The 19,507-nt window shown below is 33.2% G+C and overlaps 2 protein-coding genes across 2 annotated transcripts in view; one reads left to right on the top strand and one right to left on the bottom strand.

Annotated features, from left to right (window-relative positions):
- The first annotated feature begins 7,947 nt into the window (after positions 1–7,947).
- LOC108980696 (MND1-interacting protein 1-like) lies at positions 7,948–12,434 on the top strand. The gene is made up of 4 exons (XM_018951699.2): positions 7,948–8,043; positions 8,555–10,180; positions 10,995–11,519; positions 12,209–12,434. Exons 2-3 carry the CDS (start codon positions 8,564–8,566, stop codon positions 11,490–11,492), a joined length of 2,115 nt encoding a protein of 704 aa, XP_018807244.2. The 5' UTR covers positions 7,948–8,043; positions 8,555–8,563; the 3' UTR covers positions 11,493–11,519; positions 12,209–12,434.
- A 1,513-nt stretch (positions 12,435–13,947) lies between these two features.
- LOC118343779 (transcription factor TFIIIB component B''-like) overlaps positions 13,948–19,507 on the bottom strand; it is a 12,387-nt gene continuing 6,827 nt past the window's right edge. The window contains exons 6-12 of the mRNA XM_035685035.1: positions 19,174–19,461; positions 18,958–19,058; positions 18,740–18,783; positions 17,778–17,970; positions 14,885–15,029; positions 14,482–14,618; positions 13,948–14,258 (exon numbers count right to left, since the gene is read on the bottom strand). Coding sequence (XP_035540928.1) covers positions 14,118–14,258; positions 14,482–14,618; positions 14,885–15,029; positions 17,778–17,970; positions 18,740–18,783; positions 18,958–19,058; positions 19,174–19,461 — 1,049 coding nt within the window. The 3' untranslated portion in view covers positions 13,948–14,117. The remainder of the gene's footprint in view (positions 14,259–14,481; positions 14,619–14,884; positions 15,030–17,777; positions 17,971–18,739; positions 18,784–18,957; positions 19,059–19,173; positions 19,462–19,507) is intronic.

Here is a 19,507-nt window from a genome sequence, read left to right as displayed (position 1 = left end):
AGTAAATACGAGATCCACGTAAAAAAAAATTAATTTTTTTAATAATAAATTTCACTCTTTTATAAAAAGATTGTACATCATTTACACAGTACTCTACAACTGTATTTAGTATTTACTAATTAATTGTAATAGCTAGCTAGATAGCCAACTCATTAACATTAACATATATAAAATGACAGAAAGCTAGAATTTAAATGTATTAATTTGTGCACTGATTCATCATTTAATAGGTTTCATTTAAAGGCCAGCCAGCAATCATGTGAAGGAGATCATCATCAAGTAATATGCAGGTTGCTAATGTAATTCATTATAACCATAAGGCGAATATTTTAATTTCTCGAGATATTCCTCAAAGTTTTAAACCAGTAGGAGAAAGGCATACAAATAAAATATTGGATGCATATAATATATATGCATAATATTTACTGCTCCATTTAAATATATATATATATATATTATGTGTGCGCGAGCATTGTATAATTGCTTTAATTTATATTTTTTTATGGTAATATTATAATGATTTTATGAATACCATCAATTGTTACGGGCTAACCATTGTTCTAAAAGTTTAAGAAATTGTGGATACTGATTAATTTGGTTAAAGATCATCAAAATTCATGGAAGAAGAAATTTGAACTAGATCATGATCATATACTTACACGCATGCATGCAACATTAATATAGATTGTACAGTATTGCAAAGGTATACGTGCGTACATATAAATATACGGATAAAAAATAAAAAGTGGAAATGCCGATCGAGTTCGGAACACAAATAAATAAACCAAGTCGCAGGGACTATATTTCAATTTCAAAACCTCAAAATTATCAACGCAGCGGAGCGTTCAGGGTTTGACTTTAGAAAGGTATACCTAGCCCACACATATGATCAGGAGATGAAAAATAGACGAGATCTTAATTTGCGGAAGACATGCATGCCTTAATTTTCAAACTATTTTAATTAATTTCTTTTATGAAAATCAATTTTCAACAGTTTCAACTTATATATAATAATTTATTATTATATATTCAAAATTAATTTACAATATATAGAACATCCATCGGCGAAGATCACTGACATCGATGGCTGCTTACATGTTCCATACATACATACATATACATATATATATATATATACTCAAATATATAACATCTCTGGGCTGTTGAGCTGCCTTTCTGACTCTCTCTCTCTAGATCGATCTTTCTCTCTCTTTAGGTGAGATTCTGATCACACATGAAAAAGGAAAAGAAAACAAGAGAGAAGAAAACCTGTGATGATGATGTTGATAGTTTGGCTGAATAGATATTGAAAAAGAATGAATAATGACCCAATTAATAATGTTTAGTTTTGGTATATACACTGATCGATACAGTGAATTGATAAAGCTGGAAAATGATTTGTTCTAATGTGTTCAAATAGCGCACATTTAAAAAAAAAAAAAAGATAAATAAAACAATAAAATTATTCATTTTTAATAATGAGTCCAATTATTTTTCAATAAGAATGAGTGGAGCCGATATTTGACCAATTTTATTTGAATATTTCAAATTTTGGAGTCTATTGTCATGCTTTACACAAACAAAAAGAATTTTATATATACATTAATATATATACTATGTAAATGGCCGAAGCATGACATGTCATGCCTCTCAAAACCAGCCGGATCGAATATTTAAATATACGCTAATTACACAAACAAGATCAAAGGAGTTAGTAAACCTTTTTTCAAAAAATAGTTAAAAAATAAAATAAAATGAGTTGGATATGATAGCCAATGGAGAGTTGATGATTATTCAAATATGTTGCCGACTCCCATTAATTGAGCTGAGCTGGAAAAATTTGACCACTTTGGTTCTTTTCACTTGGGTGTGCATGCCTTGGTTAACGTACGTACGTACGCATATATATATATATGTATATATATATGTATATATATATATATATATGTATGTATGGGGCTGATTAGCTAGCTATTAACAAAAATGACATAATACTAGAGTTGACAATTAACTAGCTAGGTTGTCATCTAAATGGACACTTCCTACTTAAATATTCTTATATATTCATGAATTGTGTATGTAAACTAATTATTAAAAAAAATTAAAGCACAATGAAAACTCATCGTTCGTGCACCCAATGAAACCAAACCACTGAATCAAAAGCTGAGATATTGTATGGCTAAAGGAGGGGGAAATTGGACTAAAAAAAGTCAAAATCAAAATATGTATAGAACATGTAAATTAAAGATGATCAATATTAAGCAAAAATATATAAGTGCTATAGCTACAAAGAAAAAAAAAATTTATAAAAAGTAAACTCACAAACTGATTTACCTTAATATGATACGCTAGATCTATTTCATAATATTAAGCGAAAATAATAAGTGCTACATCGTGATACGCTTGATGAACTACATCAAGTTACGTCATTTTATGAAATAATTTTTTAAAAAAAATTTATAATTAAACTATTTCTTTTGAATAATTGTGGGTATCCCTTGTATATGTTTGTTCTCTTTTTAGGGCCCTTTTCTTGATAAATGCCGTCTCTTTGCCTAGTTTAATATCGGATATATGTGGGAGAATTATAACCCAATTGACGAAGAGATGTGTTTGAAGGTTAAAGGATGATAATCAGTCAGGAGAATCTGTAATATTAATATATATATGGTCAAACTTTAACTTGTTCTATAATTCCGGTATAAAATAATTTATCAAAACAATTAAGGACCATGTCATCCACGTGGGTAGATAAGAATAAAGTCATAGATAGAGGGAAAAAGGAGAAAAAAAATATTCAGTGACGTCCAATTATAGGCTGCCATTGTTGTACCTCTACAAATATATATATATATATATATATATATATATCTATATTATGTACAATTTGGGAAAAATGAGTAGCTGATCATGATCAGTCTATTAAACTATAGTGTTTAATTTTCTTTTCTAGCTTTTATTTATTTATATATAGCCGTGATTGGAAAAACCATGCAATCTATCATGTCTGTGATTTGAGTTATTAGAAAAATGTGTTGTCTTTTAAGAGTGATTTAGATTTAAAGATGAGTTGAGATGGTTTGTGAATAATAGAATAAAATATTTTTAAAATGTTATTTTTTAATATTATTATTATTTTGAGATTTAAAAAAGTTAAATTGTTTATTATATTTTATGTAGAAATTTGATAAATTTGTTTTGAGATTTGAAAAAATTGAATTGTTTATTATATTTATGTAAGAATTGAAGAAAATTATAATAATAAAGATGAAATAGATTGAGATGAATTGATATGGATTTTGAATTCAAACAATCCTGCTAGCTAGGCTCGTTTAACTCGATGGATACCTTTTTTTATCGTGGGCTTCTATTTTTGATTAGGTCAGGGGTTACAGGATCTTTGTATATTCCTAATTTTCTTTGTACTTGATGTTGGGTTATTTTATTTTTTATGTATGGATTGAAGTTGTGGAAAAATATCTTCAAGTTTTTATGAAATTTTGAAGTGGAATAGAGATGTATAAATTAATAAATATATTTATTGAAAATTTCATTTTATTAGAAAAATACACAAGGACACTATAATAAATATAACATGATTCACTTTATGAGTTTTTTTTAATCTTTTTCAGCCAAGAACTTGAAAGTATTTTGATAATTTGAAGTTGGGTAGATTGGCTTTTTAAAGAATGAGAGATAGGCACATGAAGTAGGCTTCATAATATTTAGAAAATTTTTTATCATTAGTTATTATTCACTACTTATACAGGGTGTAATTGGTCCGGTTTGATCTGATTTTGAATAAAATTTGAGACCAAATTGGTATGCACTGATTTTATATTTTTAAAATCTGATTCTGCACTGGTTACCTCCCTAAGTCAATAATTTTGATTTTACCGATTCCGGTCTGGTTTTTTGGTTTTAATATAATATATAATATATATAATAGTATATTATAGCATATAATACTATAGTGATACTATATTGTAGTATATTATAATATATATTATAATTGTATTATAGACTATAGTGATATAAGATTTTAAAATTTAAAATTATATTAATTAGTAATTTATCATATAATACAAAACTATTTTATATATAATTATATATTATATATAAAAATTATATACAATATAAAAAAATATAATATATATAAATCGGTCTGGTTCAGTCCAGTCCGGTTTTGAGAAAAAGAAAAATCGAAACTGGACTAGTTTTTTTTTAAAATAAAACAGGTACCGGACCAAACCGTCCGGTCATGTCCGGTCCAATCCAGTTTACTGGTTCACCAGTTTTTTTTTACACTTCTACCTATACTCCACATTCCATGAAAAACACCATCACACCTTATGAAAAAGAACATTGCTATTCATAAGCCCCACACACCATAATGTTTTTATTTTTAAAATTTTATTTGTTTTTATTTTTTATTTTTTAAAAAATTGAATTCTTCTACTCATCATTTATATACTAACCATTTGATAAGAGAAAAAAATTAAAAAAATAACAAAAAATATGGTGTATAGTGTCTAAGGCTTATGAATATAATTTTTCTATATAAAAAAAAAAATTATAGGTGTGGAGTATGAAGATAAATAGTGACTTATGTATAGAATTCCTCTAATATTTATACCTACACAATAAATTTTTTGAACAACTGTAGATGCTCAATAAATGTTACAAGGTCCATTTATCTATCTCTCCCTCTAAATCTTAAAGAGAAATATGTTAGTCATAAATAAATTATATAAACTAACTTGATTTAATATGGTAGTTCAAATTATAAAATTATTTTTATTTTTAAATTAATTTCCTTTTATTTTATTTTTGGGAATTGTAGCGTCAGTCTGACTCAGTCATGACCTACGCAAACTAAAATTACAGCCGCAAAAACCGCTCAAAGGCTTTGACTAGAACGGTTTGCGATGTGACCCAAGCGTGGTTGATTGTGAAACTGGAGCACCACCACCATTTATCCGCATGAACAGGGAAGAAAGCACATAAGTTTGAGTCAAAGACTTTACTAGAAATTAACACATTCACGTATATATATATATAAGATCATCACAATCAATTAGGAAAAAGTCAGGAAAACTCAAGCTCTGACTTTTTACTCTACTAGACTCCAACAAAAACGTCGCCATGCATGTAGATCATAAGCAGATAATTACTTATTCATGATGTTCAATATCTCTTACGCAGATAGCTAGATTGTAGTTAATTTACTTCGTTTTGTCTATTAATTTTTACAAAATTAATTATCCATCTTTTATTTTGTTAGTTTATCCGATATTTTCTTATCTATTTGCTGCTTTGGTCATGGAATATCAATTAAATTTTAAGTCAACTTTAAGGGTTTAGCTCGATCGAGATGTTAGATATATGTGTATTTATGACCTAATTAATCATAATGTGAAAGGGGTGTTTTGTCTTTTTATTTAGGCTTTTTTTAAATAAATAAATAAATAAATGTTCCTAAAGAAATGTAGAATCTCTCTACTTAAACTCAAAACAAGAGTTGAAAAGGAATTTAAAAAGCTTTAATTTGACAAAAACAAATATTCTTTTGAAACAAAAGAAAGAAAGAAAAAAAAAAAAAGGAAAAAGAGATCAATGAAGTCATGATACATGATCCGCGCGCGAGATGCATTCTATTGCCATCCTACATGTACGTCGTACGTGTTATATGAAACTGGACCATGCAAGATAATTTTAGATAATATTGATTCAGCAATAAGTCACTAATAAGAGAGACGCCTCATGATATTTAATTTTATTATGCTTATAAATCACATTGATATTTGTAACATTTTAATATAACTGAAGATGATAAAATCTGATTAATCGTTGATCGATGCCTAACTCATGATGGCTCTTTTTTTGTGATAATTTTCTACCAATCAGGTTCCAACTCCAATATTTTTTAATTTTCACACTACAATGGTTCATGCTCAAAATAGAATTTTGAAACGCAGAAAATAGTTATTTCCTGTGAAATATTTAGCAAGAAATATTTTTCCGGTAAGGTAAGCACGCAAGAAAAACTTATTACTAATGAACTTTTCATATAAGAAAAAAAGCATTTACTGCCATATTTATTGTCTGAAATATTCATTTTTGGCGACATCATTCGCCACAATAAACTTTTTTGGTGAGTAAGCTCCACTCATGTGTGACATATTTTTCACGAAAATTCTATATTTTCAATGACCATCATATACCAGAAATAATAGTATTTCAGACAACAATTAAATTTCACAGGTAATGGTATTATCTATTGCCAATTATTTCTAGGGAGTTCGCTACAGGTTGAAGTGGCGGGAAAAGGTTATTACTGGCAATAACTTTGACTATTTTAAACAAAGTTGCTTGTGGGAAAAATGCATTTTTGTTGTAGTGATAGAAGTTGTTAATTATATTCATATTAATTACCGCTTATTTAATAGAGTCATTCTACAGCCACCGCTTGCATCTCCCACTCGCACTTCCCTCTTGACATGACATGTCACGTGTAATTATTATTTTTTTTAAAAAAGGAAAGGAACAAAAACGTAAAACATAAAAGGGGGATTTTCATTGCATCGTGAAACACTAAGACCCATTTCTCCTCTCTGTGTGAATTTCCCAATCCGACATCAGCCTCCAAGCGCAGCGTCCGACATGCAGTTGTAGTCCGTAGCTCCATTTTCGGCATCCACAACAACCACAAATCTGAGGCTCCTTAGTTATTATTTATGTAGGTATTTTCATTAACATTCCATCATTTTCTCTTACATTAAGATTTTGTGTATGTGATTATCTTGTTATATTTGACTGTATATTGGGTTCAATTTAATAATTCGTTGAGGAAAAACGAAATGGATTTGAAGAACGAACTAGAACTAGAACTAGAACTGGTATGGCTTGCCTTTTGGACGATGTGGAAAAGGTCTGGGATAGGTTGCCTAGGTTTCGTTAATGATTGACTGGTGGATCTCCATCGTTACAGAGATGGGTTGAAGGGGTTTCTTTAAAGACATAAGCCTTCTCAAAATGGATTATTCAAATTTTACTTATTAATCTTACCATGCGGACATTCCATGTCAAGCAAGAGGGGCGATCAGTGAGAGTAGCATTTCTCTATTTTCGTTTATTTTTAGAAATGAAATGAGATGAGTTGAGATTAAAATTAAAAAGTTGAATAAAATATTGTGAAAATATATTTCTTAATATTATTTTTGTTTTGAAATTTGAAAAGTTGAATTGTTTATTTTATTTTGTGTGAGAATTTAAAAAAATTATAACGATGAGATGAAAAGTTTTTAAAATTTTTAAAGTTTTGAGTTTTAATTTTGAAAGTAAACCAGTTAATATATCTATCATTGTTCTTCCAAAAATTATTTGCTTTAAACTTTAAATCCATATTTACAAATAAACGTATCATTATAAATAGTTATTGGGTGTCGTGTTTGGAATAAAATCTCCATTCCATAAATTTTCTTCTTAGGAGAGATCTACTCAGAAAAAAGAGAAATCTCAAAGAGCTTCTTTCTTACCTTGTAATAAAGGCATAGTGTTGCAAGGTGTAAACCATGCACACAAGCCGAGAAGCACTCAAGTGACAGCCCATGTTAAAGAATTCGTCACAGTTTCTCAAGAACCATCCTCCACGAGTTCAACGGTTGATTAGATGGGCTTACTTGGCATCATATTATTTGTCCTTCTGGAACGCCAGTTGAAGAGCATGGCATCCCTCCCACTGCCTGAAATGGGAAGTTGGAGAGCTTCCGGATCTCCTACAGTCTCCTACAGACTCATATAACCTTCATTCAGTCACAGAAATCTATTTGGACTACGTGGCGGAAGAATATTGGAAGCAAATTAGCAGTTGTAAGTTGAATGCTATAATCAAGCTGTAGAGGAGTTAAACCCCCCCTAATTCGAAATGCATTGGTGCCAGGGGGCTCTCTCACTTGCAGAGTTCCACTTTGAGCGGCGAGCGCTCTCTCTACCTCTCGAGCTCTCTCAGGACTTAAAGTTCAGACCACATTCCAGTAACAGGTTAGTGTCTCTAAGCGTTGCTTGAATGATTATCTCAGAAGCATGAACTTTGTTTGTCGAAAATTCGTGATTTTATTTTGTTTGCTGTTTGGTTGCCGAGAAGAAAATGCAGGAGAATCAATAAGAGGAAAAATAACTAAGGGGTTATTTGGAATTTCATTTAGTCTTTATGTGATTCTATTATCATAAGAAAACAAATTGAAGGTTGAAAGCTTTTAGATTTTGGTTGAGTATGGTATATGCAAATGGATTTGGTTACAGGAAAACTGAAGATAAGAAGATGTTCAGCTAAAATGTTGGCTAGTTTTTTTTTTTTGTCCCATCTTCTTTCTTTTTTGTTTCTTGTTTGCTTTTCTGTTCAGTTGAGATTGTTATTGCTCTTGCGAGTTACGTTGGGGGGGGGGGTGGTGCAGTACATAAATCTGAGGAGCTCAGAAGTTTTGTTTGCTTAAGGTGACAGGGTTTTAGGATTCATGTTTTGATATATATTCTATTTTAAATCCATTTTCAGTGTCCACAAATGGGTGGCTCAGAAAAACATGCCAAGAGCAACCAAAATCCCCAGTCCAAGAAACTCAATAACGACAATGATGAAGAGAACCACCACCTCCCAGAGACAACAGAACCTGATTCTGAATTGGTTCAAGCTGAATATTATCCTACTCCAAGAAAATGTGACCAAAACCCTGAACTGGGCCAAACTTCATCATATGGTGATTCAAGCAAGAATAACGATACCAGTAATGTTAATCTGAAACCGTCTGTGAGTACGGATTTTGACATGAAAAACTTGAAATATTACTCTGAGCAACAGTTGGAAGAATTGCTTCAAAAGAAACTCGAAATGATTTATAATGAAGCTTATGTGAGGTTAATATGTCATGGCTATTCACATGATGTTGTGCTGAAGGCGATCTTGACAAATGGACACGGGTTTGGTGACATGGATATTTTGACAAACATTGTGCAAAATTCGCTTAATTATATCAAAACTGGTTTTGTACTTGATGATGGAACTTATATACAAGGCCAACAGGTTTTTGGGGATATGAAGATGTTGGTTAAAAATTCGCTTGCGGTCATGATTTACTTGCTTCGCCAAGTTCGGCCCAACTTGATCAAAAGAGATGCCATGCGGTGTCTCCTCATGAGCAATTTTCATTTGGGGGTATCCAGTACCATAAAAGTACCATTTTCGACAAATGAGTGTGAGGATCAGGTGGCTGAGGATGACAGTTTAGTTAATGCATCTATCGAGGTTTGTGAAGTTCAAAGTGATCAGTTTTCTGGTGATGGCCAGTCCGATGATTTAAGCAAAAATGGTCCGTCAGAGGACCTTGGTTTTTGGTTAGATAGAAAGTTTAATGTTGTTAAGAGCTTAAAGCATACACCATCGTTGGAAGCTATGTTGAAAATGAACATTGAAACTTTTGCAGCTGCTTGCCGTGCTACAGTTAAGATGTCTCCAAAAATGCAGGCCACAGAGACCTCCTTGCCAAGGAAAAAATCAACTGAACCACTTGAATGGGAGGACTCTTGTATGGTTAACTTAATTTTGGGTGGATTTGGTGATTTAAGGCTAAATGAGCAGTCAGAGAGTGAATCCCTCGATCCTAAGATTGAAATCATCTCAAGTTTAGTCCAGAATATTAAAGATATCAAGCAACAGGTGAAGGACCGAAAGGAGTGGGCTCAGAAGAAAGTGGTTCAAGCTGCTAAAAAGCTCAGCCATGATCTTTCAGAGATCAAGATGTTGAGAGTAGAGAATGGAGGAGAACGGCAAGCAAAGAATGACGAAGTGGAAGTTAATAAGGAGGCCTTAAAGAAGCTTATGCAACTGGAGAATGCTCTGAGGAGGGCTGGTTGTCAAGCAGACCTTGCAAAACTAGCTAACAGAAATATTTCAGCAAAAAATGCAGAAATCAGAGCAGAGGTTGAGGCTTTTAAGTTGAGTGCATCGGAGTCAGATAAAATGTGCATGGAGGTTGGGAGGAGGGAAAATAAGTGCTTGAAGAAAATCTTGGCCTTGGAGAAACAGAACAACAAATACCGGGAGGAGATTGAAGAGGAGAAAAAGAAGTCCTCGCATTTACATCAGCAGTTGTTCGACCTCAAAAAGGCTCAGGAGGAAACTGAGGTGCATAACTTTCTTCTGGAAGTAGACCATGACTATTACTTTTCAATTGTTTATTGAGCTATGTTGTCAATATCTCAACTCCTTTCGTCTTAACCATTTTTTGCATGAAGCAGGCTCTCTATGTTATTTGCGATATAAATATCATCATACTAGTCACACCTACTCAAGTTCTGGACAGAGGTTTTCTTAAAACTTGTTGAAACTTGTATCTTATTGTCTTTTTCGCCCCACCATCCTCCTTGCCTTTTCCATTGTAGTTTACCATCATATTTTCTAAGTACAGAATTGATTATAGACACCAGGGGGTCTTGGGGGCTTTAAAATACAGAGAACATGGAAGAGAGAAATTGAAGCACATCACTTACAGACATCCATAAAAAAAATAAACACTTCGAAGAAGTCCTTGGTCTGAAAGAATCTTAAATTTAGTTATGACCATATAATCAAATTGGCAAACACCAGTGACTCTTTACGTGTTTTCTCCTCCATGCATTTTTCATTTTCTTGAATAAGGTCATTTGCTGACCATTAATTGTATGGCCCCATTATTTCCAAGGTAAGAGAAATGGGGTCCAAAGTTCAGAAGCAAAGGCAATACCCGCTTCTGTCTGTTTAACGTGGATGCTTGTTATGATGGGAATTTTCTAAGAGCAAGCTAGATACCTCATAAACTTTTTGGAAACAAGTTTTCAGTCATGCATCTATGTAAAAGTTGTGCAGTAATTGCACCTCATGTATTTCCTGTCAGACACATTGAACCTATATGTATTATTCAATTCAGGAAATAAAATTTGATAAATGGTTTTAAGTACAGGTGATGTGGCGGCAGGAAGTAGAAGCTAAAGAGCTTGCCATAGCCCATGTGCAGGAAGAACAGAGATTAAAGAAAGAAGTGGAGGTCGACATAAAAAGAAAGCATGGTGCCTTGCGGCAAAAGATGGACCTAGATTATCAGCGTTGTAAAGATGACAAGCTGCGACTTGAGCAGGAAATATCCTCTCTCCAATTATCTTTAGATTCCAGCAATCCAAATCATCTACAAGATGTTTCTGCAAGACCTGAGGAAGATACAGTTGGGGTGATGCTTCCTGATTTAAGTGAACTGCTAGATTTTTCTGAGGAAGAAATCGTCCATGATCGAATATGCTTGATCTGTATGGAAAATGAAGTTTCTGTTGTTTTCCTGCCATGTGCCCATCAAGTTCTATGTGCCAATTGCACCGAGGATCACTGCAAGAATGCAGAAGCTAAGTGTCCATGTTGCCAGGGCCCAATTGCACAGATAATCCGTGTTTATGGTACAAGCTTATAGATTCAGATCAACATATTTCCTTGACTGGTAAGATCCTAACAATGCAGTTGCAATGTCTTTAGTTCAAGGTCCCATCACTGTCATTATTGCCATCTTCTTTACGGAAGAGTTGAAATTAGTCTGATATTTGATGTATTATTATAGCATAAACCTCAAATTATAACAAGGCCAGTATTTCTCCTCGTCATTGGGGTGAACTCATCCCCATCTTCATCTTTTCTTTCAGTTTTTTTTTGGCGAAACGCCAACAAATGATAGTGGTTGGGGGGGGATTGATATCATGCTTTGTGGGAGGTGCTGCTTCATAAGATGAGTAAATCAAATAACCTATATTGTATTCTTTTTTGTATACAAAGTATAGCTTAGTATTTAAAAGATACTACGAGCTAGCCCTGTGGCCATGAGATTAGGTTCAAGATATATATCTGCTGTAACTTTTCATTCATGTTAGGCCAGTTATTGAAGTCTCATCGATCCCAGTATAAGAAGGTTAGTGATTTGAAAAATTTTTTATAGACAAGATGGTTTTTAATTTCCGAACATTTTGGCAATTGTGGTTTATGATGGATAGGTAAGACATGTATACCAGCGGCAGGTTTGGTTACGATACTGATCGAACAATAAGTTATTTAGCGATATCCCTTCTCTGCATTAGTTATTATTACTTAGGCCATACAATCTCACTAACCTCATTCTTTTGTTTTCGATGTGGGCAGGAACTCAAAAGACAATAGTAATAACCAAAAGGAAAATGTGTGGACGGTGTCGCAAATTAACGGTACATCTTCCAGACTTCCAGTGGCATAACATTCAAGCAATAAAAATGTAAAATGTGGGAGTAGTCCCTATGTTTTGCTTCTTTCTAGCCTAGTTATCCTGTTCTGTGCAATGACTATTAGCTCGTCTAGAGCCCGGTTTGAATACAAGAAGTGTTTCATTTTATCTCATCATTACAACTTTTTTAAATTTATATACAAAATATAATAAATAATTCAACTTTTTCAAATTTTAAAATAATAATAATATTTAAAAATTAATATTTTAATAATATTTTATTTAACTTTCAGCCTTTATCTCAACTCTCTATCCAAACGTCATCTAAATAATCTTTCTTTTTTCCTTTTTAAACCTGTTTGGTTTTCCTTTATAGTATTTTATTTTTTATATATTTGACCTATCTTTTTTATATTTGATTAATTGTCAAACTATAATAGTTATCTTGTCTCCTTTTTTTTTTTTTTTTTTCATTTGATTTAATTTATCATTTTGTTAATGTTTGACTCTCTAAATTTAATAAAAATGATGGTCTAACCGCTAACGTGCTACTAAGGTAATCAAGCACCAGCTTGCAGCATGAAACATGCCAAATGCTGTACAAGTATCATACCTTTGTAACCCAAAAGGGGTGCAAGGAGTTTTAATTTTTACCCCGGTTTTGACCCTACACGTTCTCATTAATTCAAGTTCGGAATCAATCTGTTCACAATTCTGTTTATTAACGTATTCAATACAAACCCATCAAAACATTTATTTTGGTTAATACTTTATTTTAAAACATTCTCTTAATTTTTTGGTTTTTTCATATATTGAAACTCAAACTTATAAACATTAATATTGCATAAACACTTATATCGATAATAATAATTATTATAAAATGAAAAATAATATTTATTGTTTAGTCTCGTACATTCTTTTTTTTTAAAAAAAAAAGAGGACTTGCACACCCTATAACTATATCATTGAATCAAAAGAAATGACATATTACATTTAAATACTAACTAAACTTGCAGGAATAAGAGTGGGACACAGAATAATAAAGAAAAATGATATTTGCACTCACAAAATGTACAAGCGTCGCACATTCCTTTTAAAAAAAATTAAGTAAATATGAAAAATTGAAATCTATATAAAAAAATTAATTTTTTTAATGATAGATCTTACTATTTTTTTAAAAAAATACACAATACTTACATAACTCATAACTGTATATAAGATTTCTCAATGATAAAACATTCTTCCACCTTATCTAAATTGTTGTCAGAAAATTTGTGCTTAAAAACAGAAATGCTACAAGGTCAAATCAAAAAAATAAAATACAAAAATATATATATATTTATATCCTCAGCACCGACAGATTTAATCAATCCAACCAGTTGCTTGTAGCACTATTTACAATCTATCTCAACTCATCTCAACACATCTCAAGTCATCTTCGAATCCAAACGTCTCCTAAGACTTCTTCCTAATTATGAAACGCATAAACTAACAACCTAACCTGTAAATTGCAATTAGATGTTGAAATCCTAACAAGTGGGGGGTGGGTGAGGGGGGGGAGTTCCTTCATTGACGCACTCCTTTTTCTTTCTAATTGGAAACAGAAATGCATTTATTTCCAAATGCTATATTTCTTTCTTCTGAAGATGATGATCTAAAATCGTCAAAAAGATGGAAAAGATAAGGAAAAATATTTGCATTTTCAGACAAGAATTGATCACTCTTACAAGAAGCAATGGGCGTTTTCGTGTGTCAGAGGAGTGCTTCTGTACAGGGTGCTTTGCTTTAATTAGAATAAAAATTTTAATTAAAAAAAGAAAAAACCAATAGATTGTGTATTTTTTTTTATTGCTAATAATCACTTTTATATTGACTCCAGTCATAGAGGTTATCATCGCCTGCATCAGACTTGGCAGGACTACGAACTTCACCCAAATCTGCTTCCTGATCTTCAACAACTTCCCCATCCTGCTCAGGTTTTGCCACTTCCTCCTGTGCACATATCAGGTTAGAAAGAGGCATCAAGACTGCATGAAATAGTTAAAAGAAAAAAAACGAACTTCATTTTACCAAAAAAACCTTTAACCATAATCCTAACTAGCTTAGTCAAACTATATGGCCTCATAAACGTGGTCATTTCATGCTTAGTGGGGCTTGAGACCAGGTTCCATATTACCTTTTAGCAGAAGAGAAAAGAAAACACCAAAATGCTTACCTTCGCTTGAGGAGTCAATTCCACTATCTCCTCCTCCTCCTCCTTGCCTGTCCTTCCAACCACATCATCTACATAAGCGTCTTCTGCCTGAGAAGCTTGTCGCAACCGCTCAATCACCAACTGGAAATGGGAATGATCTAAAACAGAAAATTATATATTAGGTTTTCAGCATTCCTACTCATGAAGATTACCTTGATAAAGACTCCAATAGAAACCATAAAACATATATTGTTGAGTTTGGTACCAAAATGGTTAAGCTTAGTTTCCCAATGCTTATGTATGAGACTACATGAATTAATACAATCTAAATCATGCTGAGACTACTAAAATTAAAATTATCATGGTACAATTGAGAGAATAAAGAAAAAGAAGATAGATTAAAAAGAAAGATAAAGGACTTCACCTTTAGCACGACTGGTTAGGGCTTCAGAAAGCCGTAATGGATATTGACGCTCTTCCTTCTTAAATTTCAACTTGACTTGATGACGTGTTCGACCAGGAAAAAGTTGTTGTATCATAGAAAAATCTGTCCCGAACTGCCGAACAGCCTATATCACATATTTAAACAGAGATTAGTTGAATTTTTATGTAAACAGCAACCGATGGACTGGACCTTGCCACTTTTGTCTGGAGAAAAAGAACAAAAAATTGAGCAATTAAATTCTTTATTCCAATTTAAAAAATTACAGTGGATGATAAAGGACAAATCAGTAACCAACTCTAGGGAGTTAATGCTGTCTCATCCCTTTCCCTCTCTTGCACTATCTCAAATTTTAAGCTTTTCAGCCTACACTGTTTTTTTGGTAACAAATGCTTCATTATCAACATGAATCTTGCCAGGGAAGGTGTTTACATTACAGAAAATCCCATTTCTTAGTGCATCTAATTAGCATAAAAATGATTGAAAATTGCCACATGAAAGGTTCATAAAGACATATCAAGGGAACCAAAAACCATCTTATTTGGTAAGACCCACTTCAAAAAAAGAATAAAAGAAAAGAAGATGCACTTAAATCACAACATCACGAAATGCTTTATATGGTTTCATGGAAATCACTTGACACACTGCAAAACCCTTCCAGAGTACAGCAACTTCAGGGCTGGTTTTAAAGTTCAACTAATGGTAAACTCAACTATAGATTTAGGCCAGGTTTGGCAGATATCTTATATAATCATTACAACTTTCCCAAACTCCTACACAAAATATAATAAAAAAATCAAAATTTTCAAATCCTAAAACACAAATAATAAAATTATATTCTAACAGTATTTTATTCAACTTTCAACTTTTATCTCATCTCATATGTGTAACCAAACGAGGCCTAATCAACTCTAGGTTGGAATGCAGCATGCTCCTCGAGATTTAATGTGGAGTTAGTTTTCATTATTTTCTTGCATCTATTTCTAGCTCCTAACTTGTAATTAGGTGCTCTCCTTTGTATACTTCCTGTGTACTTGGGCTTCACCCATTTATTTATTTTTTTATAAGTAATATAAAATTGTATTGAAACAAGTAAATAGACATTGTCTAAGTATACAGGAAGTATACAGCAGAGAACACATAATTAAAAGTTAGGAGCTAGAAAACTCAAAGGGGTTAGTGCAAGTGGTGAAGGCCTTGGTCTTGGGGTATCACTCTCTTCAAGGTCCAAGGCTCAAGATCTCATTGGTGCAAACAATCCTTTGGGGCCACACCCTCTGGTGAAAAGCCAGCGATTTAACTAAATCTGTATAGGGAAACTTTCAAGGGTGCGGCGCACGGGACTGAGATTTACTCTGCAGGAGTAGGTCCGAACGGCTTTGCCTTGGAGATATTCCCTGACAAAAAAAAAAAAAAAAAAAAAACAAGAACTAGAAGAGATTTATGAGAGGTTTGGATAGAGTTGAGATGAGATGAAAGTTAAATAAAATATTATTAGAATATTATTTTTTAATATTATTTTTGTTTTACGATTTGAAAAAATTGAATTGTTTATTGTATTTTGTTCGGAGTTGGGAGTTTAAGAAAGTTGTAATGATTTAATAAGACTTAGATGAGATGAGTTGACATGCTCTCTCAATCCAAACGACCCCTTAATATATGACTAAACAATAATTGTTCAAGGTAGTGGCAACAGTTCAGTGAACACCAACGGGCATTCGCACACTAATGGGGGGTGATCTCCCTCCTCCTGCGCAGGATACAGATTACGACAAATATACAGAAAAATAAATAAATAAATAAAAATTATGAAGTCCTCAGAAACCTTAGACTACCAGTACCATAGAGGCATAAACGAAAATCCTGCATGGTGTTCATTAATTACCCCAAAACTGTTATCTCCCAACAGACCCACATAATTCACTGTAAATTAAAGATAACCACTGAGCAGATCTCCAACCTAACTAATCCTATAACATTTGCCATCTGTCATGTCCAATATACCTTCATCTTCCTCTATTTGGATTATAATCGCACACCACATATGTTCCAAAATTTCACTAAAAAGATAACAACTTGGCCAATTTATTTTGGATCTACTTGTTGCACCTAACAAACAAAATATAAGCCATATCGGATGGTGCTGTATGTGCAGAAATGGAGGGGGGGGACCACCTACTACTTCACTGTGAGGTTGCTAGTACCATGTGGTACGATTTCTTTGACAAGAGTCAATTTAGCATCAGTTACGCCTCGACAGGTAGAAGATCTCCTTGCTACCTGGAGAGGATTAAGGGGCAACACCCAAGTGCAGCTGTGTGCAAGCTGATCCCCATTTGTCTACCATGGTGTATCTGGAGGGAGAGGAATGATAAAAACTTCAAAGATCACGAGCGGCACTAGATGAACTTAAAACTTTCTTGCACAAAACTTAGGCCTCATTTGGTTACGCAGTTCAGATGAGATGTTTTGTTAAAATTTGAATAAAATATTGTTAGAATATAATTTTTATTTTAAGATTTGAAAAAGTTTAATTGTTTATTATATTTCGTGTGGGAATTTGGAAAAGTTTTAATGATGAAATGAGATGAGATGGTTTTCTGTATCCAAACCGGGCCTTAGATCCCCGGGTGATATCCATAAATTTCAATGGACTAAGTCTCTGTGATTTCCTTGAATCAACAAACTTCAGTTTTGGCAGTTTCATAAGCTGAAACAGACTATTTATTTGCTTTCACAGTGATTGCAAGACTAAAACTTGGTCATCTTTCTGATCATATACTTTAGATGGTTTACTAATAGAAAGAAGAAATAAACGAGGAGTTTTTTTTCTTGCAAGTGAAAACAAGAAATGAATAAGATGTTACAGCTGTACCTCATAGAACAGTTCTGTGTCTTGTTTTGACCATCTTGTACTGGGAGTTTTGTCCATGAAAGACTGGTAATTAATGAAAGGGTTAGTTGGAACCTCATAACTTGGTTGATCATCATCAGAACCTCTGCCTTGTTCTGAAACAAAAGCAGCCTCTCCCTTGTAAGATGATTCCTCGGGAAAGGAATTGTAAGACCTGCACAGAAAATAATTGTAACACAAAAAAAAAAAAAAACTCATTGGATCACATTGTTTATGAAAAGGAATCCTGGAGAGCATGCAAACACAACATGTCCTTTACCCGGTTAAACACCGGACCTGTGTAATGTGTCCCCCCATCACACGGATCAGGTAAATCATAGACTTTTTAACCAATGGGACATAGCCCCTAGAAATTGTTTGAACCCAAGGTTCCAAACCTTGGACCTAGAGGGAGCATACCGCCAAGACCAAGGCTCTTACCACTTGAGCCAACCACTAGGGGGCTAATCATTGGATTACATGACTCCAGGTATAATAAAACCAAATTAATAACCAACAACCAACAACATTTGCTTAGATTACGGGCTATTCGAAATTCCGCATTTCATCAAATAATACAACAATTTTCAGGCCAAACAACATGTTCCATAAAGTCACAAGGCAACATTAGAAGCTGGCCTAGCCAAAGGGGCCTGCCCTAACACTCCTAAAATGCAAATTTACATAAAATCAAGAAACATTATCTGATACTTGCAGTCTTGTAAGAACCTAAACTAAAAAGAAAAAGAATATACATAAGATAAACCCTTATTTAGAGGAACAACATAATCCCAATGACATGCAAAGACTACATAGAAAAAAAGAAAGAAATAACTCAAATTTTCTAGAGTTGCCTATGAATGCAGACATTATGTCACTTGATACAGAAAACAAATAGCAATTCTACAGGTCTAGCCACATATAGGTCATGTTTAAAAGAGTACCTTAAATTGGTCAAGGGTGTTTTTGACGTTTCTGCCTCTTTGCTCTGCATGAGTGGACAAGTTGTAGATGACCAAAGCAAATTAGCAAAGTTGAATTTAGCAAAGACACAGTAATTATAGCAAGGTAGTGCTACAACTAAAAAACAAGAGACTAGTATTTCTACTAAAATGACATCATCACAAGAACAAGAACAAGAATTAGAGTGCAGAATATGTACCGCTAGTCGCTCCTTGTACTCAGCAAGCAAAATGAGATCCTTGATAGGCAACCTTTGAGGGTCAATTTCATCCTCTGGTGTTTCAAGTAAAACCTTATCCACTACAATAGAGAAAGTAATCCAACAATTCTGTTAATACAGCCTACTTTACTATGCAAATATGCATACCTGAAAGTGTTTATCTTGCAATTTTAGAGATCTGGGAATTTGATTTACCACATCTCCTGTTTCGACGAGTTGAATGAGAAAATTTTTTGGGAGGTTTTTTGGTCAACTGGTCGGCAGCTTCATTGGCCCTCTTGCGCTTTTGTACGGGTTTACCATTTTCAACCCCAGATTTCTTTGACTTTCTTGGAGCCCTTTTCTTCTGGGACATACTTTCCACTCTAAATTCATCATCACTTTCCACTCTATATTCATCTTCATCATCACCGTCCTCAACTTCGCCTATATTAGAATCATTGGGAGGTTCACTAGAGAAGCCCCCATTTTCATTAGCCTCACCATCTGGCTCATCGATAAGTTGAAAAGATACTTTTTTCCTTAGCTT

The sequence above is a fragment of the Juglans regia genome, chromosome 14 (genome assembly GCF_001411555.2).
Source record: "Juglans regia cultivar Chandler chromosome 14, Walnut 2.0, whole genome shotgun sequence".
Taxonomy (NCBI): domain Eukaryota; kingdom Viridiplantae; phylum Streptophyta; class Magnoliopsida; order Fagales; family Juglandaceae; genus Juglans; species Juglans regia.
This window is presented reverse-complemented; position numbering and strand designations above follow the sequence as displayed.

What these genes read in the sequence shown, in the direction of transcription:
- LOC108980696 (XM_018951699.2), top strand. Translation starts at nt 8,564, where the DNA reads ATGGGTGGCTCAGAAAAACATGCCAAGAGCAACCAAAATCCCCAGTCC. An exon ending in AGGCTCAGGAGGAAACTGAG is followed by an intron (nt 10,181 to 10,994) that starts GTGCATAACTTT and finishes TTTTAAGTACAG; the next exon opens with GTGATGTGGCGGCAGGAAGT.